This window comes from Copadichromis virginalis, linkage group LG10, assembly GCF_057382275.1.
Source record: "Copadichromis virginalis isolate Kocher_CV1m ecotype Utaka linkage group LG10, C_Virginalis_male_GT1.1, whole genome shotgun sequence".
Lineage (NCBI taxonomy): Eukaryota > Metazoa > Chordata > Actinopteri > Cichliformes > Cichlidae > Copadichromis > Copadichromis virginalis.
This window is the reverse complement of record NC_140627.1, coordinates 28,815,558-28,843,312: the sequence shown is the minus strand read 5'-3', so window position 1 is coordinate 28,843,312 and position 27,755 is coordinate 28,815,558. Positions and strand designations below refer to the sequence as shown.

The following is a 27,755-nucleotide window of genomic DNA, read 5'->3' as shown; positions in this document are numbered from 1 at the left end:
GTAAAGGTGGAGGTAAAATCATCCGTGCTGACACAGAAACTTCTGTCAGAGAGGTAGGACGTAAACCACCAGAGAGCTTAGCCAGTGATGCCCACCCACCACACCAACCTATAGATAAAGATCTCATGGTCCATGGTGTGTCCATGGCCCAAGGCAGGTGTTAAGTCCAAAAACACAAGCAGCACACAGTCACCCGAGTCAGCTGCTAAAAAATGTAATTTAAAAAGTCTTAACAGAGCGGACTCAGTGCTGCAGTGAGTTTTAGTGCCAGATTGGAACACTTCCAAAATTGCTTGTTCATCCAGGAAGGACTTCATTTGGGTCTAAAAGGTTTTTTTTTCCAGTTTAGACTGAAAAGTTAGTCTGGAGTTTGGTTTGACATTTCACAGAAGAATCTAAGCTTGGTATTTTAAAGCAGGGGTTGCACAACAGCATGTTTAAAGTGAGTTTAAATTGTATTCTACGGGTCTGATGGGAGGAAAGTAATGCCTCTCAGATAAATACAATTGTTGAACTTAGATTGCTATTATCACAGTTTGCTCCCAACAGTGCATTAATGTTTCATTTTTTATACTCCAGTTCTTTCTCCTCTTTAGTTTCAGTTCAGTAGTAAACTGAGAATGTTGTGTATACACCGCCTGCTCTGTCCAGATTTGACCCAAACTGTGACAAATGACTGTCCAAATGCTCCTTTTTCCTGTTTATCTGGAGTTTGGGGGCCAAAAAAAGCTGTTGTTGTAATCTCATACTGATATGAGAAAATATAATGTAATGTTACTGTGTGGAGATAAAGATAAAAGTAGATAAAGACCTTAATATGAAATATTTGTCACGATACATCAGAGATTTTGATTTAAAGAATATAAAACTGATATTACTAAACCTGATTTCCTTCCATCTATTTTCTCCTGCTTATCTGAGTCCGGTCATGGGGCAGCAATCTAAGCAGATGCCCAGACGTCCCCCTCCCCAGCCACCTACTCCTGCTCTTCCTGGAGAACAGTGAGCCGCCACTCTGGTGCCTTTCGGTGTAAACGAGTAGCTTTCCAAATAACTCAGCTGTTCATCATGTTTCTAAGGCAGAGCTCAGACATCCTTCAGAAGATGCTCATTTGTGTCAGATTTTAGCCATAGGTAAAGGTATGACTGTAGACTGACGGGTAAATCATCAGGGATCAATACCCTGCTCCTCTTTTTTCCGATACAAGTTCCTCTATCAAATCATTTTTTGACACTTGAGTCAGCAGTCCAAGCAGAGATGTCCAGAAGTTCCTTTTCCCACTTAAGTGGTATTTATGGTCACACAAACGCGTCTGACAACAGACAGGCAGCGAATACTGGGATACCACGAGATACATAATGTGTCCCAATGTGTCCAGTGTGTGTTTGGTCTGCCCTTACCAGCTCGTCTAGGAGACATTCTGGAGGCCTCCTATTTCAGATGCCAGTCAAACCACCTACACTGGCTCCTTTCCTTTCTGTGAATGATCACAGTTGAGGAGGAGAAGCTATGCTGTCCCCTGGTATGGTCTCCCCAAGGCAACTGGTTCTTGATGAGGGGCCAAACTTAAGTACAATTCAGAAGACCAAAGTTACCAGTCTGGGACCAGTACTGGGGAGGTTTTTTTTTTTTCCAGAACAGCTGATAGCTGTGCCCCATGAGTTCAGCTTAAAATATCCACACAGGTACTTCGTCCTCCCTCGGGTGGGCAGAGAGCTTTGTGGTCCAAGTGGTGGTCCAGTCCCCGGCTGCTTTAGCTGGCTTTAGAAAAAACCTGAAATTAGAATTAAAACTGTTTGTACCTTCACCTGTGTTACTTACAGTGATATGTTATGTAATTTGTTTACTGTCTCTTTAAGCTTTCAGCAGCTGGAGAGTTAAAAATAGTCTGTGTGAAAATAGGCAGGCGGTGAACTCGAGCCTGTGATACGTTTTTAATGTCAGGCTGTGACCACAAACACCAGAGTGGTCATCAGCATTCAGATCAGCTGATAGTAACCAGAAACGGCTTTATGGTCATTCTCTTAATTGTTATTGGCGTTTTCTTTCGTTTGACTTGTGTAAAATAATAAAAAGCTGATTTGGGTTCATTTTATAAGCAAATCAAATAACTTAATACAGCAGAAATAAACTGATGGAGTACTGGAAAATAAAAAACTATAAATGTGGCCCTAAGCTACACGGATCACTGGCCACAATTCATTCAGCTGGAGGTCTTTTTTTTAAAAGTTAATTTTAAATAGAACAAGAAATTAAAACTAAATAGGGAGCAAGCCTGAACCCTAAAGGCTTTACTAAGTGTTAATTATGCAGGTTTAGACATGGGCTGATTTGTAAGCTTGTGATAAACCTTAAATAAGTATATATGTATATTTTTGTCTGTTCCCTTGAAACACATGCAGGTTCTGCAGGAGTTTCACCAGCAGCTGTTTGTGCAGAAGAACATGGCGTTCCAGCAAGCACCAGACTTGATGTTCCAGCCTGTCGACTCAGACACGGTAAATACTGATGTTTTTCTCTTTTTATTCATTATTAAATGCATAAAATATCACATGCGATTGCTTTTAGTGATTATTGGAGAAGATAAACTCGTATTTATTATGCAAGGAATAAAATCCCCAACCTTAAAAATCTAGAACTTAACATGATTTCTCTAAAATGTTCAAGTAAAACTTGAAGAATAATTGTTGAAACGATTAAAATCCAAGGGCAGCACGGTGGCACGGTGGTTAGCACTGTTGCCGCACAGCAAGAAGGTCCTGAGTTCAATTCCACCATCAGGCCGGGGTCTTTCTGTGTAGAGTTTGCATGTTCTCCCCGTGTTTGCGTGGGTTCCCTCCGGGTACTCCGGCTTCCTCCCACCGTCCAAAGACATGCAGCTTGTGGGGATAGGTTAATTGGATAATCCAAATTGTCACTAGGTGTGAATGTGCGAGTAAATGTGAGTGTGAATGGTTGTCTGTCTCTGTGTGTTAGCCCTGCGACAGACTGGCGACCTGTCCAGGGTGTACCCCGCCTCTCGCCCCATGACAGCTGGGATAGGCTCCAGTGCCCCCCGCGACCCTGAAAAGGATAAGCGGAAGTGAATGGATGGATGGATGGATTAAAATCCAAATCTCAAAGTGTTTGGGTTGCTTTTAATACAAATTTTGTAGCATAAAATAAGGTTCGTGTTTGACTAATTTAGTTGGCAGGAGGTGTTAATCAGTTTACTGGAAAATCAATTTCTACAGAAAAGTGAAGTGAAATGTGGATCCTTCAGGTTTGAACTGCACAGGTTGGAAACCACAGATAAAATGCTGTAATGAAAACAGATCAGAGGAGATTGTTGAGAAGTGGAACAAAGCTCAACAGATGACAGTTTAATTTGTTTAGACAACAATCAATACAAAATCAGACGAGTGGAACAAGCAGCTCACGGGCATCCTGAAAGCTGAGCTGGCCGTGGCCACAAAAGCCCGGACTGGACTCGGCTCAGGACCTTGATGCTCAAAGCGGCTTTAGGCAGAGCAGATCCACCTTTTTGGTCCAGAGTTAAACATCTCAACAATACCAGATGCAGAAAAGATTTTTTGTTTTTAGACATTCATGATCACTGGAGTATGAAGCTTGAGAAGCTGGGGGATGACTTTTCCTCTAAATTGATACACAAGCAGGAAAAAATGTTCAAATTTTTCTAATTTTCTAAAAATTTGTAAATAACAGACAAAGTAGCTCCATTGTTTGAGTGTCAATAATCTGTCTGCACTGAAATAAACGACTAATTTAAATATATTTTAATCACAAAAGTGCTGCACACACATTATGGAACAGTCTGGGTAAGAAGTCAAAGCAGGAAACATAATAAGTCCTGCGTGATTGGTCTTTATCTTTGTTAGTCTGAACTATGAGCCTGAAGGCAGAACAGTGAACTCTTGACTTTGTACTGTACTCCTCGCCCTGCACAGGAACTTAGATTATTTCCCATTTTTAGTTTTTATTTACAGATGTGTCGTCTCATTTCCTCACCGTGGGACTATTTCCAGCTCGTGTTTGTTCCGACTTTATCAGACTGTTTATCTTCCTAAATAAATGCACAACCTCTACTTTTAATTTGCACTTCAGCACACACACACACACACACACACACACACACACACACACACACACACCTTTTAAAAAGCATATCTTAACTAGTTGCTGTCCTAAACACAGAGGAATATCTGCACAATATAATGACATTTTCCATTTTTATTGTTAATGCACACCACGCACTTATTCCTCTGAACTTCACACTTCCAGGAAGTGTAAACAGATAAACGTGTGCTTTAAAGATTGTCTCAGCTCATTGTCCTCACTGCTAAATGACCTGTGATTATAAGACAAGATACAGACACAGTAATCTGGAAAAGACTGTCACTGTTTTCCATTTACTTTTGCTTCCAAGCTCTCGTTTTGTCTTGTGCTTTAAATCAAAGAGTTTCGCCTCGTTTTAGAAGTCCAAACACTTGTTGTTTATTCATCTTGAGCCATAAGGTTATGAAAAGAGACAGAGTATCTGCAGTCTTCTTTATCTGCGATTACCTGGTCTATTTCAGTCATTTTAGAGGCCATCAAAATCCATCCGGCAGCATCAGGCAAAATCTACCTAACTGATATCTGACAGATGCCAGCTAGAAGATAATCCTGGTATAAATATGGAGAAGTTTCATTTGCACTCACTTGGTAGCACACGTGTTAAGAGCTTTGAGAGTTTTACTCAAAATGCTGTATTTGCCGGTGAATTAATAGAAAACACACAAAACATCCGGCAGCACTGATGTTTGCTTCTGTTTCTCCACATCATAGAGATTAAATTGGTGCAGGATTTCTGTTTGAAACTACTTGAAACAACTCAAAGTTGATTAAAGGAAACAAGATTTTGGCTTTAGATTGTGCCATGTGGGTTAAAGTTGATTGTTTGCAGTTTTTTTTTGTTTGTTTGTTTTTTACCAGAGCTTTAATGTGTTTTTCCAGCCCTGTTAATTTCACATAGATATCTCCTGTACTTATAAAATTATGAATCTTCAAAAGCGCAGTTGAAAAAGTTTTACATTTCAACCCACCACTATGCACTTTCTGCGCCTATAATTCATAAAAATGTACTAAGGTTATTACACATATATATTCAGCTGATTGTAACGGGGTCATGTGGGGTCATGTGTGTGTGGAATGACCCAGGATTTTTATTTTATAAAACACCCGCAGGTGTGAACCTCCCTTTCTACATGATAGCCCTGTGCAACAGGTCATGTAACTTGTAACAAGCCTTTAAAGTTAGGTAAGAAGTTTACAGAAAATCAAATGCTGCTGTTCACCTCATGATTGCCACAATATGGCTGGTGAAATGATGCTGCTGAGATAACTTTCCAGAGTTGCTAAATTCTTCCTTCCTTCCTTCTTTGCTTCCCTCCGACTGTTTTGCATCTGTTACGCTCTCAGCTTTATGGATTTCTCAGTTCAACTTGACTGCCTGGATCGTTTTTCAGTGCCAGTTCAGGTCTGAAACCTCTGCTGTGGTCAAAATCTGCCCTGGGAGCTGCACTTTAGGTGATAAAAGTAGATATGCGTATATAAAATACACATCCTAAACTCCTTTACGAGTCCCATTGCAGACATGGGTGCAATTCAGGTGCACCTGCTCATGAAGCCCACAGTGTCTCCTTGTGGCCTTAAGTCTATTTTAAATAATTTTACAGCCACATTTGGCTTTTATTGGATTCTTTGCCCACTATAAAAATTAATGTAAATGTCGGCTTTGGTCCAAAAATATTTTCCTATCAGGCTGTAAGGTGACGCCGCAGGTCTGCCAAGCGATGTGTTACGACTCCCGTTCGTGGATGTAAAAGAGTCCGATTCTGCCGCCCAGCTCCGCCGCTCCTTTTCTCCTCTGCCCCGCCGGACAACACTAGACAATTTGTTCAAACTGCAAACGCTGGTGTTGTTTTCATTGGAAGTCAAACAAGCAGCAGCCTGTTCCTAAAGAAAACATTAGTGGTGGAGAGCCTCCCCTGCCTCTGCACCCACCCCTGCACCCACCCTTCATACCACTTGCACCAGACGGAGGGATCCGGTAAGGAATAGAGCTGAGTTTGGGAGGGAGGGAGGGGCAGGAGGTAGGCCGGGCCCTGTGAACAGCCCATCTGTGAAAAGGAGGCATTGTGAGCGGGCCTCACCAGAGTGCACTGACCCCCACACTCCCTCCACCCAGCCTCTCCCCTCCATATTCAGACACACAGCTGATGTCATGTGGAAATGGCTTAACTCATTTTGTCGGGGTTTAGAAGAAAATAAAAACTGAAGACCGTCACACCTTAAAGTCAACAAATATAAACCTGGCTCGTCAGAAGTCTTGAAACTCACCAGCCATCCTGGAGCAAATCAGGGCAGTTAGTTTAAAGCCTATATCTGTATCATTGGGGAAAAAGCTGTAACTTACATTTCAGTGATGACTGGGATTTAAAAAATATTTAAAATTCACTGAAGAATAAAACACTTCAAAAACTGTCTGAATGATAATACTTACTTATTAGTAAAAACATTCTTTGTTATACGCTGGTGTGTTTGCCTTCGCTGTAGGTGGTGCAACTGCAGAAAGAGAGCGGGACGGCAGAGGAGCACACTCTGGATAAGGAAGCGAGGAAATGGGCGAGCCGCGTGGCCCGAGAATACAAGAGCATCATCCACACTCAGAAGGTGAGAACCTCATCAAACACAGACAGTTTCTGCAGGCATCAGGACAAAGATGGTGTAACCATGTCAGTCTGTGTGTTTACTGAAGTACTTTATTTTCAATGTGCACATATCCAGTGCACAACTTCTCCCTGTAATACAATTAGTTCCTTATATTACAATAAAACAATAAGTACATAGGGTGTCAATATTCTGTTCTGTATGCATGTGGTGCAAATGGGTCATAAAATGCAGCAGGGGGGGGAGGGCTGAAATTGTTTAATTATATTTTTATTGATTAGAAGAAAATAGAAACAAATATAACCATGTTGTTCATGAGACGACTAAGAAAGGGTTTATAATGCTGACATGGTGTAACAGTCCAGACACCGTGCAGTGAATTAAGTTACACATGGTGTATGTAAATGATTAAAGCACGGTGTGGATATTTGAAAACACAGCAGGTAACACTGGTCCTTGTGCTCCGAGTAAAGCGTGTGATCGTTATTCACAGCGATCCAGTAACCAAATTAGTTCAAATCGAATCAATCAGTCAGTCAAATAAGATGTTATATTTAAAACATCAGACACACATAGGAGATAGGTTTTCTTTATTGTAATGACATAAGCATGTTCTTTTCTTGTTGTGTAAGAGACGATTTGACTGGATGGCTGTTCGACACAGAAACGTCCTGAAAGTCCATCTGTTACAATCCGGTCAGTGCCAGCGTAGCAACAGAAACAACTTTTCTGTGTTTTGTTAGATTCATAAAGCGAAGCAAAGAAATTGGCAAGTTCAGGTTTTAAACATAAAACACCTTTAAAAAAAAGGTCCCACAAAGTTGATGTTTAAATTCTCTTTTAGGTAAAAATCTGCTAGTTTTAGAGCTACAGATTACTTGTTGAGCCCTCTATTATTAAAAATAGATCCTGTAGCTTTTTTGGAGAATCTGTGGATTTAAAAATATGTTAAAATTAGCTGGTCCATGTTTTCATATTGAGAAAAAATGTAATGCTAGACCTGCCCCCATCCTGCAACAGCAGCAGTTGAGGCAATATATTTACCCATCAGTCATGTCTAGGTAGCTCTGGCTCATGTTACTGCAGCCTTCTAATCAAAATCCATTTGCAATCTCTATTTTAAATTTTATTTTATTTTTTCTCACTGCCTTGAGCCTCTTCTGTTTAAGCACATTTTGCATGTAATGAAATGTGGTCTATAAATAAAATTGCCATTGACATAAATTTCTATGCCTATCAAAATGATATCCTCAGCAGTTAAAGGTATGAGTGGTGGTCATTTTTGTTGCTTTTGCTTTCACTATATAATGAATAAACCCATATAAGGAAAAGTCATGAAATATGATGATCATGGGATTTTAATTTAACAGTTTTTACAATTCCAGAGGAGTCAAAATGACCCTTTGAACATGATGAGTGTGACGTTCTGCAAAGAGAAGGAAATCCTGTGGGAAGTTTAAGTCTCTGAATCTAAACGTGCGTGTTATGTCTGTGTTTGGGTTTGGAGTTATTCTGATGTGGTTTGTCACCCCTTACTCACACAATCCCTGGAAAATCTTTGCAGGAAGTGTACAAAATGCACTGATGTGTCACTTTTTTCCATTAAACTGGAATTTGGCCTTTAATGCAGCGAAGCCGGTCAGCTGGATGATAATAATAAACCTCGGCATCATAAACTTCTCCATATTTTACTGTGGCATGAAAGGATAAAATTGATAAGAGCTCCGTCTCACTGGTTTATTGCGAAAGCTTGTTTAAGATAAGTGAGCACAGCTCGTGCAGCGACCTGTTTCCAGATGTCCCTGGTTATGTTGATCGCTTTATTGTTGGACCGTTTCCATCTATTCCATGTGTTCCTTTGTATACGTCACCACAATAGTTGTAATTGTTTTGTTTTCAGGCCCTGGAGGAGTACGGGACCCAGGAAGCTTCGGAGCCAAACAACAGCGAGCTGGAGATCAAGATGGAGGTGGCCAGACAGAGTCTCCGGAGGGCAGAGGTAACCTTTGAACTTCTAGATCAGCGATTTCTCCATCTTCTGAATCAGTTTCTCCTTATTTAAAGTTGCCCCAGTGCGCCACCTGCTGGTTTGAAAGGTGAAGTGACAGATTTAAAGGATTAATGTTCTGTTAGAAGAGAGCAGAGGTGTTTAAAACACACTAAGTATTTATTTTATTTTCATACTAATCTCATTGTGTTTTCTTTATTCTTTGGGGGGTGGGGGGCTTGTCAGTGGGTTGTGAAAGTCTGGTGGTCTTTAACTCACCTTTATTTTTTTTTTGCTGCTAGACGGTGAAAGCGAAAGCCGAGGCCCGGCTGGACCTGCTAAGGGAGGCGGGAGTCCCGGTTGAAACGTGGCTGAAGAGTGCGATGAACCAGGTGATGGAGGAGCTGGAGAACGAGCGCTGGAACAACCTCAGTACCCACGATCCTTCACTCTCCGTAAGATGAAAACTCCAATTCCACAGTGCTGTAGTTTTGAAGTATATGCGCTGTAGATTTGTGCCCTAAACGCAGATGTCGGTCTAACATCCGTAGGTAACAGCAGATTTGGAGCGAGAGGATGAAGAGGAGATGGAGGACAGCGGTGAAGTGTTGGATGACAGCAGCTCCAGCCCCTCCAGCACCTTGAAAAACTATCCACTCACCTGCAAAGTGCTCTACTCCTACAAGGTAACGACACACGCTTAAGCAGGGTCGTAGCCGATGAGTCGGTCAGTGTCCAGAGAAATGGTGACATCTACAAAGCCTCATGTGTTTGCAGCGAGTCGAGTCTTGAGTTTAGTCTTCTAAACAATCAGTGTCGCTGCTCTGGAAAAAAACACTGTTTGATTGCTGTTGCAGCATCTCTGCGCTTTCTGTATTCATAACTCGTTAAAATACGTGTAGAGGCCGGCCATGCCTCGAGCTCGAGGCACGGGGAGTGCGTGTTGGGAGTTACAGAAGCAGTCATTATTAGAAAATGCAGGAAGCTGGCGTAGCTGGATATTGATGGATGAAGATTCAGGAGCCACAAAAAATGTGTTTTTAGAAGAACAGTGACTTGCAGAGTTACACTTTCTGTCCTCTGTAAACCTCATTTTCATGCAGAATACATAAAACGGCTGGAAGTGAAAGGAGAAGTATTTTTAAGATTCTGTAGGTTTAACCATATTTTCTGGTAATTATATGATTAATATTTAAATCTTTTTAAGTGTCTTGTCATGTTCTCCTGTGCCTCTGTGGTTCTCTCCAGGTTCCTCCTTCATTAAAATACAAACTTGTTAGATTAAAGCTTCTGTTACTGACGCAGACAGCTGGAGACTCATTCCTGTTATATTTTCTGAAAGTGTGGTTGAAGTCTGCCGTCTGTGTGGTGCATTATAATGTGGATGCTCACTGTGTTAGCCTACAAAGCTGGCTGGGATTTCCTCCATCCCTGCTGGATGGATGTTGTCATAAAATCTATTAAGATGTAAATACGGTTAACCTCTCCACACATGATTTAAATATTTGGATTGGACGTGGATCTTTAACATGTCACCAATTATAATTCTGATTTTGAAGTAAAGCCACTTTTTGTTTTGGCTGTTTTTAATCAGTTCCAGTCGTGTTTAACCCCCATTTAGATTTACTTTCCCAAACTTTGTGGCACTAATGATTCTGTGTCCAGGTTTAAAACACCTGCTCTCTGAATTTGTACAGAAATTCTACTGTAAGTCTGAGTTTTGTGCTGCTTTGGAGTATCAGTTGTTTTATATTAACTGAGTCCTGAGTAAAGTGTGGTATTAATGCAGGCATGGTCTCAGTGTTTTCTTCAGCGTTCTGGCTGATGTTATTGAAGCCACAGTGAGCATTTTTGTCCGTTCACCAGTGTGGCGGTATTTGAAAAATATACATCACGGGTGAAATGAAGATGGTTAAACTGTTACATCGCAGCTTTAATTTGAATTAACGTGTTTGTCTGTCTGCAGGCTTCTCAGCCGGACGAGCTGACCATCGAGGAGCAGGAAATCTTGGAGGTCATCGATGATGGCGACATGGAGGACTGGGTCAAGGTACAATAATAACACAAACACAGTTGTGTAGCAGAAGCACTCTCCTGTTTGAGGGTTGGTTGTTTTGTGTATTAGTTCACTCTCTGGCTCTTAGACTGTTTGACAAACATTTAGTTTCAGTTTATATAAGAACTCGCACCGGTACAGACTATCTACTGGACGTTTTAGTGTTTCTCTGGGATCAGTTGGTCTGATGTGGCTTCAGGAATTAGAATAATTCAACTAAAATGCGTGCGGTGCATTGAGGCAGGTCAGGTTGGCCTGGGTGGTAGAAGCTCTGCTGAACATAAAGACAAATCAAAAAATGTACAAATACACAGTTCTCTGCTTCTTTTTTTGGCCTCACAGCCGTAAAGGGCTGATGGGAGATTCTCGTCACCCAGCCGGGCAGGCAGGTGGGCGGGCATGGCACCCAAGTTTGTGAATGCAATAATTCATGAATGAGGCAGTTTTTAAATTCATACCTTAAGTGCAGCTACTGAAAATCTGGGCCAAATCCTGATTGATGGTGATCCAATCCTGCCTCAGCAGCGCTCCGGTTCGATCACAGTTTGTCAGCTTCTGCTTTTTAACAGCGGTTCGTGGACTCTTGATCAGTTTTAGATCTGCGGAGTGACCTGGTCATGGATATAAAATGTTAATTTCATGATCTCCCAGCTACTTAGTTATCATTTTCACTTTGTTTGTCACAGACTGTTACAAAGTTGCTCCTGGACCTTTGGGAGAAAATTTGAGAAGTCTTTGAGGACATTTTTCGGGTGGTCAGTGGTGTATACTTAAATGTAGAAATGTCAGCTGTGGATGCTCCCATCATTGTGTGAAGTCATTCTTTTATAAACGCCTCTGCAGAGCTGCTGGTGTGTAGTCATTGTGTACTTTGTGTGTGGTTGTTTTCAGATCATTTCCCTGAAGGAACATTGTGCATTGTTGCTGTTTTACTTTTGTTTATTGTATAAGTCTGGCTTTCCTGTGAGCCATTGTGCAAATGTTCCACGTGTTGAGCCAATATTTTATGTATATTTACTTAGGTGATTATCTTTTCATATACAGATATAGTGTTTTAATGGGGTATTTATTTTAATGAATATAATCATACATAAAAATGTGAGCAATATCATTTATATAGATCTGTTTTAGTGCTGTGATTCCCCACAGCATGCCCCAAAAGAGATCCCAATACCTCTGAGTGTTTTCAATCTGAATGAAAATAAGTAAGCAGCGGGAGGGGAGGCCACCGGTGTTCATGAAATCAAGCTTCATGAATTCAGCAGAGGCTTGTTTAGGATTTTAGATTTCTCGTTAATTCAGGAAGAGAGAACAAAAGCTCTCCTATTATTCTCTTTGTGGCTGTTATTAAATTCTGGCGACGATGCAGTGATATTGTTACAGCCCTACTCTTTACATCTGACTTTATTTTTTCTCAGTAGGAGTTTTCCTGTTGAAACATTTTTGGCTGTTGTCATCGTCTGTGTGCATTGTCTGTGTTTCCAGGCCAGAAACCGTAGCGGACAGGTGGGCTACGTCCCGGAGAAATACCTGCAGCTGCCCTCCTCCAACAGCCTGCTGAGCATGCTGCAGTCGCTGGCCGCGCTGGACGCCCGATCCCATTCCTCCAGCAACTCCACCGAACCTGAAACCGAACTCCCAACCGGCTCCGTCAACGGAGACTCCAGTGGTGAGATCCGCCTCCACCAGATAATATCGGAGTTTTGATTTCCTGCTTTGTTTAATACCCTCGTTGCCACTGTCTGTGTTGCAGTTTCATTCGCAAAGGCTTTGTACGACTATGCGGGACAAACGGAAGATGAGCTGTCGTTCCCAGAAGGCGCCATCATCCGCATCCTCAGCAGAGAGACCCACGAGGACGATGGCTTCTGGGAGGGCGAGTTTAACGGCGTTGTTGGTGTGTTCCCCGCAGTTCTTGTGGAGGATCTCACCGTGGCCAGCGAGAATGGAGATGGGCAAAGAGACGGCAGCGCACAGGTAGGCTCACGCTGACTTAGCCGCTAAATTTCATGTTCTACACAATTAAAGTTCTTCTGGTTGAACGCACACACACTGTGTCCCCCCCCTGGATCAGCTGCCTCTACATCAGCGCAGTACGAATCTACTGTAGCAACTTATTTATGACACTAAGTCCTGTGTTGTTAAATAATTTATTTCTTCTTATTTTATATAAAATATTAAAGTTTGCACACCTGTCCACTGTTTGTGTTGAAGGCTTCCCCGTCCACACTCTCTCAGTGCGAGCGCTCCCCTCGTGGTCCCTTCCAGCCGGGACCTCTCCACAGCAGCCCCCTTCAGACCCCCACCGTGTCCTCTCCAGTGTCGAGTCCCTGCAGCGCCACAGCCTCTCCCATTGGCCGACCACCCTCCTATCACAACGGACACCACAGACCGCCGCCGGCTCCACACAAAAGCCCCTTTCACAGTAAGAATCTCTGGTTTGTCTGTGAGTGGTTATCTGTAAGAAAAAAGGCCGGTGTGAATAATAATCTGCCTTTTCTTCCCTCTTCAGGTCCAGCACAAAGCTCCCCCCAACCCCCCAAATACCCGGAGAGCGGCGGTGGCACCATCCGACCCGTGAGTAAAACCTTCTGTGGTGACGTAAACGGCAGCAGACTTTTTTTATCTTCATTTTAACTGAGCCGGTGGATTTTTACAGGTACGTGCCGCACCTCCGCCCCCGAAGCAGCATCCTCGCGGGCAGGTGAAGCGGCGAGAGGAGGTTGAGATCACACTGGTGTGAAGGCGGCACCCCCTCGAGCAGGGACTCGTAAAAACACTCCCAAAGGAAACCCAAGGAAACTTAAAAACTCCTGAAGACGCCTGGAGACGGAAGAAGCCCCCCCACTCGGAGAAGGAACACCGCTGCGCCTTTTTCTTTTAACTTCCCGTTCAGTGTTCTTGTTTCTCAACACTACTTTACCCAGAGTTTGTACAAGGCTTCATTCTCACCCCCGAACAGTTAATAAGGTGATAACGAGCAAAAGAAGTTGATAGAAAAGTTAACATCATTTTATCCGTTAGTAAAAATCAGTGTGTTTGGACTCGCTGGCTGATATTTTAGGGAGTCGAGCTCATTCGTTCCCTTGCAGAGAGCTCAGTGTGGTATCATTCATCAGTTCGAGCAGCCAGTTTGGTTCTAAAGAACATGCAGCTGACTGAATGAGGCGTTTCATGATATTTAACACACCGACAGCATAAAACAGAGTCGTTAGCTGATGAGCAGACCCTGGATTTTCTGTTGTTTGAGACTCGGTCAAAGCAGCGTTTCATGTTAAAGTAAAACATGTTAGACTGGACTGACCTTGACCTTTGAGAGGTCAAACTGAAGGAAGCGTTTGTGTTTTACCTTCATTTTTCTGTTTACGAACAAAGACACGAGTCTGCAGAACATATCGTCGATCAGGCCTCTGTTCCCTAGATTTAGACACATTTCACACCCCTTCAGTGAGTCTTGATAATTTCAGCTGTGTTCTGAAATGAGAAACTGAACCCTTGAACACATCAGGGAACTGTTCACAGAGGTCCCAGAGACCTCTATAGGACCAGAAGTCTTTTGCAGACGCAGGGGTCGCCCCCTGGTGGCCTGTAAATAGAGTACAGATTTTTTTTGTTGCTTCACTTTTCCAACCTGGCAGCTGTGTCAATGTTCTGATGTCTGTGGTCCTTTTTGGCAGTGACGTCATTCCCGAGTTTGTGCATTCCAGCAGGAAAGTCAGAAAAGCAAAGTAAGATGGGATTTATTTTAGCTGCAGCACGTTCATTGATAGAATGTGGTAAGTGCTTAGCGTGTGACTCATATCATGACTCACAAATACAGGTGAGTGACAGAGCAGATTATGTTTATGTTCTCTGTCACCATCTTGGATTGTTGAGGCTGCTCTGACTTTCCAAGAAGGAAATACTAGTTGATGAAAATTACTACTGGGAGCTCAGGAATTCCGACTTCCGACTCAATCTGGAATGCACCGTAAGCCAAGGGCCAACAAGACAACAGCAGATATTTTGACGTCGCCCCCTGGTGACAGGACAAGGTTACAGCACCATTGTACAACCACACCGCTGCCTTCAGTGACCTTGCTTTTTAGGTGTAACCACTTTTCTGTATCTCTGTTGACACTTAATCGCAAAAAAAAAATGTTGTTTGAAGTCAAAATACAAAGAAATTGTGAGCAGTAATCAGCAAAAATAGTCTGATTATCGCTAATTACATCATCAGCAAACCATAAATCAATTCTCTGTTTTCACCTGAGCGATCTTTAGGCTGCCCGTGCTCCACACGGGTATTGCACATGTTTTCACTTCTTTTTTGGCTTCATTAGTCGATTATGTTTAAGATAAACTGCCTCCTGGCTCTGGTTTCACATTAAAGTCTCTGCAAGAAAACATAAGTTCTTCCTTCAGCTCGTCGGAAAACATCACTTCTAACTGATCGTGTTATGGATGCCTTAGCTGCAGAATTTCTCCTCGTTTATGGATTGAAGAAAGAATTTTTTATGTTATAGTTATGATTTCGCCCCCGTTGTGTCTCACGTCATAGCTCTTTGTTACCACCATCAGATTCACGTCTATGCAACAGAGCTGCACTTGTGAGCAAACCAAAAGTCTCGAAAAGAGGCTGGTCCTCTCCGCCGACACACGTGACCGCTCGCGGTTACACAAACAAGGGAAAAGTGGCAATTTTTACCTGTGATTGTTTTGGATCCCTTATCTTTTTTTCCCCTTCTAATGTTTAGGAAAAGTTTAAAGTGGGAAACATAGCACTTAAACACACAAACACACAGTCTAACTCTTTTGTTTTTATGTTGCATAATACAGAAAAAAACTGTTTTTACGACACTAATGATGCCAGTAACAGTTGCTGTTGGGGAGGACAGTTTACACTGAGCATGTGCAGTTTAAAGATGCCTTTTATTTTTAAGGAGGAAACCATCCTGAGCTGCTAGCTGTCCAGTTTAAAATCTATAGTGAAGCACTTTCTGATGTCTTCTTATTCCTTTTCAGTATTGTGGATGTTTTGTTCAATATTTCCTGTTTGATGTTTGTTTACCAGCCGTATTGGTATCAATACTTCCTGTTATTTAGCCGTAAATAGCCATTGTAGTGTCTTTGATTGAGATATGACTTATCGATCGTATTGATAGTTTACGGAGAGCTTAGAGATGGATATCTGTGCAAGTAATGGCACAGCTTTTTTCCCCTTTTTTGTTTTTAGAATTAGGATTTTAAGAAAACAAAAACAATTAAACTGTAGCTGAATCTGATCAGAGGAAAAGAGGTATCCGTCAGCCGTGACGCTGCGTTCTCGTTGATCTCCTTGAGATCTGAATGACATCAAACTTATTTTTGAAGTTTGCATTTACCCTGTTGTATTAAAAGAATAACTAAAGTTTCTTTTCCATTAGAGAATTTTTTGTTAACCTGTTTACTGGTCTCGATTATGCATCAAGTCAGAATCTGAAATTCATTTTCTTAAAGGACGTAAAAACTCCCACGTTTTACAGCGTCGGCTATGCGGAGGCTGCCAGGCGTCGTATTTACACACCCATGGATGTTTAACTGTATTTATTGTGTACAAATAAATGTGAAATAAAGATAGCTTAAATGGAACAAGACTCTGTTTTAACTCTTAATTCCTGCATCCACCTGTTTAAAATATATTATTTTAAAATGTGTTACATGACTACACAGGATGTTTCAGCTCAGTATATAGCAAATATAAAAAATATAAATAATTCTTAATTTTAAAATAAACATTAATCTGATTATTTAAAAAAATTATTGGACAAAAAGTACATGGAAAAAAGAACTCGGTGAAATAGAAAAAATAAAGTTCAATATCTTGAAAATCAAATAGAATACAAGCTTTGCTTTCTTCTTTCTTTTCTGTATTTATCTGTTTGTATAAGACAAAAAGTTTATCATAAGTAACTGAAAGTCTTTCGGCTCTTCGAAGAAAAACTGATGGGATCCAACAAATAAACATAACTAAAAACTGCAGCCTCAAAAGTAAAACTCATTTGTTGCTGAAAACGAACGCAAATCCAAAGTGTTGTTGTTCCCACCCCAGAGCAGCAGGTGGCAGCAGCACGATACAAAGGAACTGTACTGTACTGGGATTTCTGTTCGTTTTTGTTTGTTTTTTTTCCAAAAAAAGAAGCCGTTTTTAACGTAAACTGTTGATTAAAGAGTTTTTTGTTGCAGTTTGACCTTCAGCTGAACTTAATGTTGGGTTTCTATTGATTTTAGAGAAGCTATTCGCTGAGAGGTTGTCATAATTCATGCATGAAAGGGTTAAAACTTATCCTTTGTTTCATTTTTTAGTGAAACTCTGGTAGAGTAGCTTTGAAACTGATAATTCAGCATATACTAAAAAATAAAAGCCTTTTCTTACAGTATATTTGTGTGTATTTTATTTTGCAATATTTCTAATTACTACACTTAAAAGTGAACAGCCTGTAATGCTATCATGACTCATCACTCAGATGCGTTTTCGTTTGAAAACGCATCTTTTTCTCTCCGTTTTGGCCTTCTTTCCACACTGAGACAGCGTTTTCGGTCAAGGAAAGCGCAGCGTTTTGAAAACGCTCTCCAAAGCGTATACATTTGACGCCGTTTTCGCGTAGCATTGTGGAAAGTGAACTGGAGCCTTTTTAAAAACAATGATACATTGTAGACTACGTCCACACGTACACGGGTATTTCTGAAAACTGAGATTTTTCGTTTTTTTTTTAAATCTGGTGCTTAGAATCACAGGCCATCCCTTTTCAGTGCTCTGTGGCTGTGATTCTGTCATTTCTTCAGGCCCTGATTAATAGGGGTAAAGCCTTCTCCACCATCAAGGTGTATTTGGCAGCAATTTCAGCCTGCCATATTGGTTTTGAGGGAAAGACTGTTGGCCAACATCCCTTAATATGCCGTTTCATGAAGGGTGCACGGCGTAAATTGCCTACGTCTAGGCCGTTGGCTCCATCGTGGGACCTTCCCACAGTGTTGGCTGCGCTCTCCTTTTGCCAATTTGAACCCCTGGAACAGGTTGAGTTAAAATTTCTGTCCTTGAAGACGGCTCTATTAATTGCTTTAGCTTCTGCTAAACGTGTGGGAGAGATCCACGCTCTCTCAGTGCATCAGTCATGCATTCAGTTCTCCTCGGATAATACGAGGGTCAGTATGCAGCTCAACCCTGCCTTTGTCCCGAAGGTTGTCGGCACATGTTCACCTATAGAACTGCCGGCCTTTTGCCCACCGCCTTTCTCCTCAGAGGAGCAACAGCGGCTGCATACCTTATGTCCAGTCCGTGCTCTGCGCATTTACATGGACCGAACCCAGAGTGTCAGACGAAGTGACCGGCTGTTTGTGTCCTGGGCTAAACCACATATGGGAAAGCCTGTGTCTAAACAGCGCCTCTCCCATTGGATTGTAGGAGCAATTGCCCTGGCCTATACTAGCAGGGGCCTTCAGCCCCTTGCTGGCTTACGTGCACATTCCACTAGAGGTCTGGCGACCTCATGGGCTCTCTTTAGGGGAGTTTCTATTCAGGAGGTGTGTGCAGCTGCATGCTAGACTTCACCTCATACATTTGCTAGGTTTTACAGGTTAGATGTGACAGCACCTAACCTAGCGCGTTCAGTCCTCAGTGCAGGTTCTTCCCGGGTGGGGGCCTCTCCCCTGTGAAGTGCTGTTGGGGACAGTTGTCTTCTTAACAGGCATGTCTGGCAATCCGGGAGTCATTATTTCTCCCATAGTGAAACACGAAACGAATGCTATGAAAGAGAACTTAAGGTTATGTATATAACCCCGGTTCTCTGAGTAGCATGAGTGAGTGTCTCACCAGACCGCCCTCCTTGCTATGGAAGCGAGGAAGAGGTGGGCTTGTTTTGAATGACATGTGACGCTATGTCAGCCTATTATATAGGGAGGCACTGGCCCGTCCTGACATGGGCGTCACCTAGCCAGCCTGTAAGGGCTGGCGTAATGGTATTTGACCTTCTGATAAGGTCACGCAGGAGGCGTTCCCATAGTGAGACACTCACTCATGCTACTCAGAGAACTGGGGTTACATAGATAACCTTAAGTTTTTAGCCTCTGTTTTTTGTCCTCAGATCTCCCGACGCCCCTCGCGATGCCCCTCCTTCTTCGACTAACCCTCTGCATAGGAGCCGTGAGAGCCAGGAACTTGTGAGTTTTGTATGTCCACTCAGGCATCATTCATACCTGGTGTGTAGGAAGTTCCTGTCAGAAGGAGGGGGCACCGCGAGGGCGTCGAGGGGCGGAAGGCGGTGCCTTAGTGCCTCCCTCCTTCTGACATTGTAAAGGAACCCTAACTTTATTATTTTTTTAATAGTAAGATATATATATATATATATATATATGTATGTATATGTTTTTTGTCCTCAGATGAGGTTTGAAGTGTCTGTGTGGTGCAGCTGGTCTGGTCTGTCTCTGTACAGTCGAGGCTGCACCCACCTATAAAAGGTGGAGGCTCACCAGGACATGCACACCTCACAAGTTCCCGGCTCTCTCGACTCGGTTGAAGACGGGTTTCTTGGAGAAGGGGAGGGCAGTGAGGCACAGTCCCCCGTCCCCCGACGCCCCTCGCGATGCCCCTCCTTCTTCGACTAACCCTCTGCATAGGAGCCGTGAGAGCCAGGAACTTGTGAGTTTTGTATGTCCACTCAGGCATCATTCATACCTGGTGTGTAGGAAGTTCCTGTCAGAAGGAGGGGGCACCGCGAGGGCGTCGAGGGGCGGAAGGCGGTGCCTTAGTGCCTCCCTCCTTCTGACATTGTAAAGGAACCCTAACAATATAATTTTTTTTAATAGTAAGATATATATAGATATAGTATGGACAGTGAACATTTTAAGCCCACTCGGCAGCGACAGATGGCCACCCCTGCCTGAGCCTGGTTCTGTCGGAGGTTTCTACCCGTTAAAAGGGAGTTTTTCCTCCCCACCGTCGCCAAGTGCTTGCTCATAGGGGATTTTTTTGGGCTTTTTTTTTAAAACCAACTGCTGATAAGTTCACTGGCATCAAGTTTAGGACTCTGCAAACATTTAAATGGATAATTCGTCATCAAGTGAGGAATGATCCATTTAAATCATATTTGAGAGTCACATATATTTGTATATAAATATGATTTGTTGGACAATAAGGCCAATCACAGACTAATTTGGACAATTGGGAAAAATTAAATAACTAAAAAAAATTGGATAAAATGCATGTGTCATTGTTTCATATTGATTTCAAATAACATACCATTTGATTTCAACATATTTTTTTTACACTTGCAGTGGTGTTATTTTGTTATGATCCTGTTCATTTTAAATCTAAATCTAAATCATCTAAATAGAAATGGAAAACTAGAAAAATTAAAAATATAGCTTTACTAATCTGAAAGTTATTTGTCATTGGATCCATCATTCCCACAGTGGAAACACATCATTTCATATTATGTTCAATTCAGTAGTTAAAAGTATAAAATTTAATAATGTCTATTTTTAGTTTAAAAAATGTGTTTATTAAAATAGTAGTCTTTTAGAAACACTAACATCATACATATCCAAATATGAAGCAATGTTTTAACTCCCATTTACATACAGACCTGTGGCCAACTTTATAAACCATTTTGAATTTTTTCCAGCTGAGGCGTTCAAAATAGATATACTTTTGATTGTCACAGTGTAATTTGGGCAGCTGCCTGCCTAATATAACATAACATCACCACAATATTTTACATTAAATGAGGAAATGTATCTTTGTTTCCTCAGCTAAGACTGCTTTGCTGCTGTAGCTTGTGTTTACATGTATGTTGAGAGTGACATCTGATTTAAAAGCAAGAAGCAAAAGCCACTGAGCACCATCAGTCAGCACAGAGGCAATGCTACAAATTTAAGTAACGAAGGTCAATTCTTTGTGTATGTACATGCACAGAGCACATGTGCACACGGTTGTGCAGATTAACTCACAGATGTATATGACAACTCACGTTTGTGGCATTGACATTGTTTTCCAATCTTAAATGTAATACATACATTTCCGTCATTGGCCATAATTCTTGCAAGGAAGGGACTCAAAGGTCACAAGTTATTAAATAAAATTTATTAAACACACCATTAAAAGAAGTTCACTATTCACTCCTTAAACATCATAGCTAGCAGCAGTTATTTATATCTATGAAAGAGAGAGCTTAATTGTTTGATTAAGCTTGACTGGAATGTCAGCTCCACACTGTGGCTGGTTGATTAAATAAGTTGGGGGAGCAAAAGTAAAATGAGCTACTTGTGGGATACTATTTAACTTGGGTTGGGTTGGGTAAGCTGCTCATTTTATGCTCATTTTACTTTTCAGATGCTGTCAAGCCTGGCAGTTTGGTGTAATTGTTAGCCTAGTAATTCATAGTAATATATTTCTCACACACAACCTCAACCTCTGCCTCTCCATGTGAGCAGAGACGCAGCAGCATCTTGTTTCTACAGGAAGCCTGATTAAAATGTGAGGCATTTATACGGTGTACAAGATTAATAACAAATATTCACTGTCTGCAAACCATACCAGGGTGGACTATTCGTTTTCCCAGTGGGTCACACGAAAAACTGAGACTGGTGTGGAGGCTCAAACTAATAAGCTGAACTCAGTTCTAATCAGTATTAATTTTATTTCTTCATAAACTGCTACTGGCATGAGTGCATATTACAACTTCACTGCCACAGTATTCCTTGTTTTCCTTACACACAGACCTTATAGGAGGTAATTGAGAGAAAAAAGAGGGGAGGATGGAGTGGGTGAGTAATGTCATTAGGTGAGGTCATTTGGGATATTTTTATGGCAATGAAGCGGAAAATTATTGAACTTTAAACTGGATACATTTAAAATTGCATTGTTTTTCTGATGCAGCTTGTATTTTATGCAAAACATGTTAAATCTTGTGGGAATGTTCACTTTCAATACAGTTCAGTTATGCAGTGCTGAGTGTCAGACATGCTAAGGCAGCGGTCCCCAACTCTCGGACCGGTACCGGTCCGTGAGTCGTTTGGTACCGGGCCGCGAGAGTTGAGGCTCAGGTATGAAATGTGTGGTTTTCAGTGTTTTTATCAGTTTTCAGCGTTATTTTGTTATCGTTTTTATCGTTAACTCAGTTTTCCTGGGTCTTTTCACGTGTGTTATGAATAAATCTTCTTTTTTTCGGTACCGGTACTAGTTTTATTTTGTTGTATTTATCCGCGACACCTTAAAGGCTTGTCCGTGAAAATATTGTCGGGCATAAACCGGTGCGTGGCGCAAAAAAGGTTGGGAACCGCTGTGCTAAGGCACATGTAATGAAATAACTTGTTTGAGCTTTTGTAAAGAGTTCATTTCTAAATGTTTACACAAATGAGACTTCTCACCTTGGTTATTGTTTCAGCTTCACAAAGGCTTCAGTGTTATAATGAAGAAAAAGGAGCATCACTTCAATACATCAGCCGTGTTGTCAGTGATGTAATTTGAGATTTTGCTGGAAGAAGGAGATGTGAGTAAGGTCTTTATGTTTCTGCTTGGACCTTCTGTCCCTGCAACCCAAACCCAGATAAGCAGCAAGATATGGATAGATGGATGAGTAGATGTCCTTCTGACATAATTATGTCATGAAGAAACATGAAAAAATAGTTTAACCAGTGCACTTTAGGTCTTAAAAACATGAACAGCATCTCTTAAATATATGCATCCATTTTTGTCTCAAGCATTTCCTTAAAACCATATCAACACAATCCAGTGAAGTGAATTAACAGTTTCTCCAAAGACAGCTGCTACATGCAAAGGAATCAAAATTCACAATGCCATCTTCTCAATTCTGTTGGAAAAATATGTCCCATAATTTTTTAAATGGTTAAGAGACAGAACAAATAACCATGTCTAATGTAGCATCTGTGATTTAAACGAAACACAAAACTGTATCAGTTTTCAATTGAGTACGTTTTGTATGATTTTGCAAATTTAAAAAAAAGCACCATGATCTACTTTAAGGAACACAAGCAGGATATTTTGGAGTGACCTGACTTGAAAACTCTGCAGGTGGATATTAAAAATGCTGCATCTTCTGCAAAGCAGCCTAAAAATATCCAACAACATCAAAAGTGCTTCACTGAAAAGTGGGTGAAATTTTTTTAATCAGTAATGGAAAGAATGCACAAGTTGATATGAATATCACAAGGTCTGCTAGCTAAGGGTGTTGCAATCTAGAAACACTGTTGTCTCTTCCTCTAACTTGGAGCAGTTATCATCACAGTGCAACTTCACCCTCAGCTCTGAGCAAAACTGCTACAAAATGTGCATGGTGCAGAAAAGGAGAGAGGCGATGGATGTGTGAGGCAGAAAACAGGATTCAGAAAAATGCTGAGCTCTGCAGGCTTCAGGAGTAGACTCAGAGTGCACAACCACAAATGGTTCTTTCTAGTTGGAGCTCTTTTCCCCTCCATACATTACTGAGGTGCTGAACCATGGTGGTGGTCCAGACCTTTTTTAATTTGTGCCCTCAGCCCTGGGGACTTAGTGACTGAAAGACTGCTAAACCTCTGCTGGTCACTGTAGATAGTCGCAAAGGAAATAATCTGAACTGTTGAGCTGTTTTATCATAACTGAAAAACATGCAGTAGCTAGGAAGAAATATTCTCCATTAGCATTAATTTAAAAAACTGAGCACAATAAGGTCGGTTGTCAGAAGAAGCAGGCACCCTTGGCTCCCTGGCACACCGAGCTGAAGACATGGTCTCTCTTCTCATTTGACCTGTGCACAGTGGACCATAAATGAGCTGTTTACTTTTTTATCTCTACAATATCTCAGGTAATATCTACATTTGCATCAAGTGAGGCAACAGTGCAGTTTCTCTCCTGTATGGATTCTCTGATGAACAGACAGGGGCACACTCGGAACAAACACTTGTTATGTCTGCCTGAATGTTTTGTCATGTTCGCATGTATTATGAGGTCAACATCCTCTTTAAAACAAGCACAGCAAACACAGCAGAAGTTTATCTCAGTGTGAGATTGTAAATGATTAGATATTCTTCATGGATGTTGCACATGCTGCCAAGTACTCTTCAGAGACAGCAGCGACCTGACTGGAGGCTCCGCGGCATGCCTTCATCTTCTTATTCTTTATTTACATGTGCAGAAGCAGAGAAGTCTGATTCCAGCAGTGCATGCTGGGAAACGCTGTCTGTAGACTGTAAGCACCATTAGTCAACGCTGTGCGCGAATGCTCCCCTCCCGCCAATTTCCTGAGATAGACTCAGCGGCGTGTGGAGCAGACATGCAAAAAGATCCAGTCGCACCAAAGCATTATAGAATACAGATACATCAAAAGAAATACCATCACAAGACTCAGAACACAAAACTACCAAGAAAATCTATGACGTTGGAGAATTATCATTAAACAGTTCGCAGCGTTCCTCACAGCACTCAGTAGCAATTAGTCCACATTTGCTCCGTGTTTTTAAACAGTTTGCTAAAGAGATTTAAAAGCCTTTTCAAGGACATTTTAAAAGTTTGAAACCAGTCAGCTAACTTTTGACAGCTGTACCGACCAGTTTCCTCCAGTCTATGTAGCAGACTGTTTTATCCTAAAAGAAAATGGAGAGAGGAGACGGACGACAAAATGATGTTGGTGTAGGGGTCGATGAACTCCATTTTACACTGCTGCAAATCGTTCTGTTGTGCGGTCTATTGATTGAAGAAAACCTCTGTGTTCTGGGTCAATTTATTAATCGGCTGCCACATGATATTGACGGGGACAACCGTCAGAATGACGAGGAAGAGGAAGATGAGGAGGTGGTTGATGTTCCAGTAGAAGGCATCGAAAGAAATCCATCTCTAATAAAAGCAGCAGGAACAAACCCAGGAAACAAATACTCAGAAGGAAAAAGTGAAAAACAATAGCGTGTCCCATCCAGAGCAACATTTGGAAATTTGACATTTCAAATCTACACATGCTGCTCCCTCTGGTGGTTACTGCACTACATCCAGACCTTTACTGAGTTTACAGAAAATGTTGCACTGATGAATTATGTAAACAAAGTAACACAAAGTAACACAATGCCCTTTCAAATAAATATGCTAACAGTAGACTAAGCTTTCATTTTTCTTTCATTAACTTAACTATAAATTAGCATAAATAAATATCAGGGATAGCTCAGTAGGTAAAGTGGTCGCCCCATGATCGGAAGGTCGGCGGTTCGAATCCACTTAACGGCTACCCTGAGGTACCCCTGAGCAAGGTACCGTCCCTACACACTGCTCCCCGGGCGCCTGCTTAGTGGGCTGCCCACTGCTTCACTGAGTGAATGGGTCAAATGCAGAAAAACAAGTAATTTCCCCATGGGGATCAATAAAGTATCCATTATTATTATTATTATCAGACACCTAATTAACCTGTTAAGCCCCAAAGGGCTTTCTGAGCTTCCTGCTCAAAAATGACATGTCCAAAATAAATGGAGTATTTCTCTGCAATTACAAACTGTAAACAATCGTGGTATCAAAACAAGGCTAACACTTGTGAGATTCCATCAGAGGTGTAAATATTACACCAGATGTTACTGTGTGAAAGTTACTGAGGCTGGAACACAGAAAAAGTAAGTAGATCTTTTCCTTCACCTAATTTATTTATTTATTTTTTAGCATATAAACTCTTTAAAATGTGCTTTTGTTCACATTTTAATCCACTAAGTCAGTAATAATCAACATATAAACATCATCTGTGCAAAGATGTATGCTTCTGAAGTGAAACAGTGAAAAATGACTGCACTTTTAATAAATACATATTCAGGCATTCTGCAGTTTGTCCAATTTTGGAAAACTTTGGACACCATGTGTGCTGCCATACAGCAGAAATGATCCCCAGCGGCCTTTTATTATCACACTAAACCTTGAAGAAGGCTAAATCTTGCATTGGAGTAAGTAGTTCGTATCTCTCCCACACGTTTCATTAGATATTAGTGAGTATCAGAAGCATGCCATCTAGTCTAACCTCCCTGGTACCTCTCCTAGCCTGTGCAACATGGGCTTCCTCCCATCTGTAGGGTTGCAGGGAGACCTAATGCTTGCTTCACCTTTACATAATATCACCCCTTATCATAAAACTGAGTGACTTCATGTCTGTCACGTTCCTGGGTCTATTGACCCAGCGTTTTGAGGTTTAGTTTATTTGGATGTTATGTTTAAGTTCTTTAGGTTATCTGAGCTCATTTGTTTATTTCAATTCCCCTTGTGTCTTCTACAGCTGTGTTTTAGTCTCCCTTTGCCCTTTATGTGTTCAAGCTGTATGTCTTATGTCAAGTGTCTATTGTCATGTCTGCGTCGCATGTTTCCTGTTTTATTTTGAAAGTCTGTGTCCTATGTCAGTGTAGTCAGATCTGCTTCCTTTGTCTCCTCATGTCAGTCTAGTGTCAGCTGTTTTCCCCGTGTGTTTTCACTCCCCCTAATCACCCTTGTGTGTATTTAGTCTGTGTGTTTCTGTTCATTCTTTGTCAGGTCGTCTGTCGTTCACGGCATGTTCTCCATACCATGTTTCTAGGTTTTTCCATGTTCTTTGTTTAGTTCTCCCAGTTTAGGTTTATGTTAATTTTGCTTCGGTTTGCCTTGTCCTTTGTTTTTACCTTTTACCAGCCTCATTAAACGGCTCACCTTTTGTTAACATTCAAGTTTTGTTCCCTGTTCCTTGGAGTCTGCGTTTTGGGTCTTTTTTTGTCAACCCCTACAGTCTGCTTTGGCCAGATTGTGACAATGTCTAATTTTTACAAACATTAACTGAGCACAAAAAGTGAGACAGTTAGTGCTTGGTCATTTTTTTCTCTTTGTTGTAAACATGCTTCTTGGCAATAAATCTTATACTGCTGGAAAGCCTGTTTATTTCCCCTCAAATGGTGTCACATTTGTAAGGAAAATATGGGTTGTGGCCATGAAAAAGTAGGAGCCTCAGTAACATGTGGAAGAACCATACACAGCCACAACAGCCTGGCACCTCCTCCTCATGCTGGTCACCAGCAGTGTGTGACTGAGGTTGCGTTGGTCACTGTGTTAAGTGGAGTTGAAATCAGCCATCAACATGTGTGGCCTTGTTTTGTTTGTTACATTTTTGGAAAAACCAAACTGCAGGTACAGAGAGTGTTTCAACAACAGCATGTCATCGATATCTATGATTAACTACTTATTCCAAGACCAAACCAAGTTCCCAAATAATATACTAAAAGATATTCTGAGTGTAGATAACATCCGAGATGTGGGGCCTAAATACCCCCATTATGAAGTTTTACCAGAGTATTGCACTCAAGCTTGTATCTTGTTCTGACTTCCACAAGTTCATTTTTAGATCAGATTTATCCTCAAGCCCCAAACACAGTCATTTTATCCTGTTTCCCTACAACAGAAGTTTTCTACACTTACACGACACATTTTGACACACTGAATGCTTTTATTTTCAAACGTGTCAATCCAGGAAAGCCAAATGGAAAACATAAAGTATAGATCTGATTTGAACAATAGAGTCAGCATCTAAGTAATCAAAAGGTTTTTAGCCCATGAAGCAGTTCAGCAAACATGTAAAGCAGCAAAAATGCACTTTAGGTAGTAAAGTGTTTTAAATAACCAATTACTGATGAAAGACTCACCCTAGTTTCCTTAAGTTAATTTATTTTATTCAGCCAGAAAGGAAAAATAAATCATGAGGAATACTTTAAACTTTATATAAAACACTCATGGAGAGGTGTGAACTTAAACCAAACAGCCAACAGGTGGTATCTACTAAGTGACAAATGGCGCCATCTTGTGGCCTCTTTCTGTCACTATAATTCATTCAAAGCTTGAATTATGGAATTTGTGGAAAATGCTTCACCTGTAAAAGTTTAAAAGTCACCAGTGACATTTTTCCCCAGCAGAATGTTCAACAGCTTCATCAGAATGAACCAAAGTCGATGACGTCACAAGAGTCAGAACACAGAGCTACCAAGAAAATCCATGACGTTCATCTCTG

At 41.3% G+C, this 27,755-nt stretch overlaps 2 protein-coding genes across 2 annotated transcripts in view; both read left to right on the top strand.

The window, feature by feature from the left end:
• Positions 1 to 16,370, top strand: part of LOC146700741 (F-BAR and double SH3 domains protein 2-like) — a 44,807-nt gene extending 28,437 nt beyond the window's left edge. The window contains exons 10-20 of the mRNA XM_085470970.1: positions 2,404 to 2,499; positions 6,599 to 6,715; positions 8,613 to 8,711; positions 9,002 to 9,154; positions 9,251 to 9,385; positions 10,666 to 10,749; positions 12,241 to 12,424; positions 12,509 to 12,732; positions 12,970 to 13,180; positions 13,268 to 13,332; positions 13,415 to 16,370. Coding sequence (XP_085327096.1) covers positions 2,404 to 2,499; positions 6,599 to 6,715; positions 8,613 to 8,711; positions 9,002 to 9,154; positions 9,251 to 9,385; positions 10,666 to 10,749; positions 12,241 to 12,424; positions 12,509 to 12,732; positions 12,970 to 13,180; positions 13,268 to 13,332; positions 13,415 to 13,498 — 1,452 coding nt within the window. The 3' untranslated portion in view covers positions 13,499 to 16,370. The remainder of the gene's footprint in view (positions 1 to 2,403; positions 2,500 to 6,598; positions 6,716 to 8,612; positions 8,712 to 9,001; positions 9,155 to 9,250; positions 9,386 to 10,665; positions 10,750 to 12,240; positions 12,425 to 12,508; positions 12,733 to 12,969; positions 13,181 to 13,267; positions 13,333 to 13,414) is intronic.
• A 1,172-nt stretch (positions 16,371 to 17,542) lies between these two features.
• On the top strand, positions 17,543 to 18,466 carry LOC146700740 (uncharacterized). The gene has a single exon (XM_085471424.1). It carries the CDS (start codon positions 17,680 to 17,682, stop codon positions 18,316 to 18,318), a length of 639 nt encoding a protein of 212 aa, XP_085327550.1. The 5' UTR covers positions 17,543 to 17,679; the 3' UTR covers positions 18,319 to 18,466.
• The last annotated feature ends 9,289 nt before the right edge of the window (positions 18,467 to 27,755 follow it).

Excerpts from the sequence above, each read along its gene's own strand:
- LOC146700740 (XM_085471424.1), top strand. The coding sequence starts at position 17,680 with ATGAAGGGTGCACGGCGTAAATTGCCTACGTCTAGGCCGTTGGCTCCA.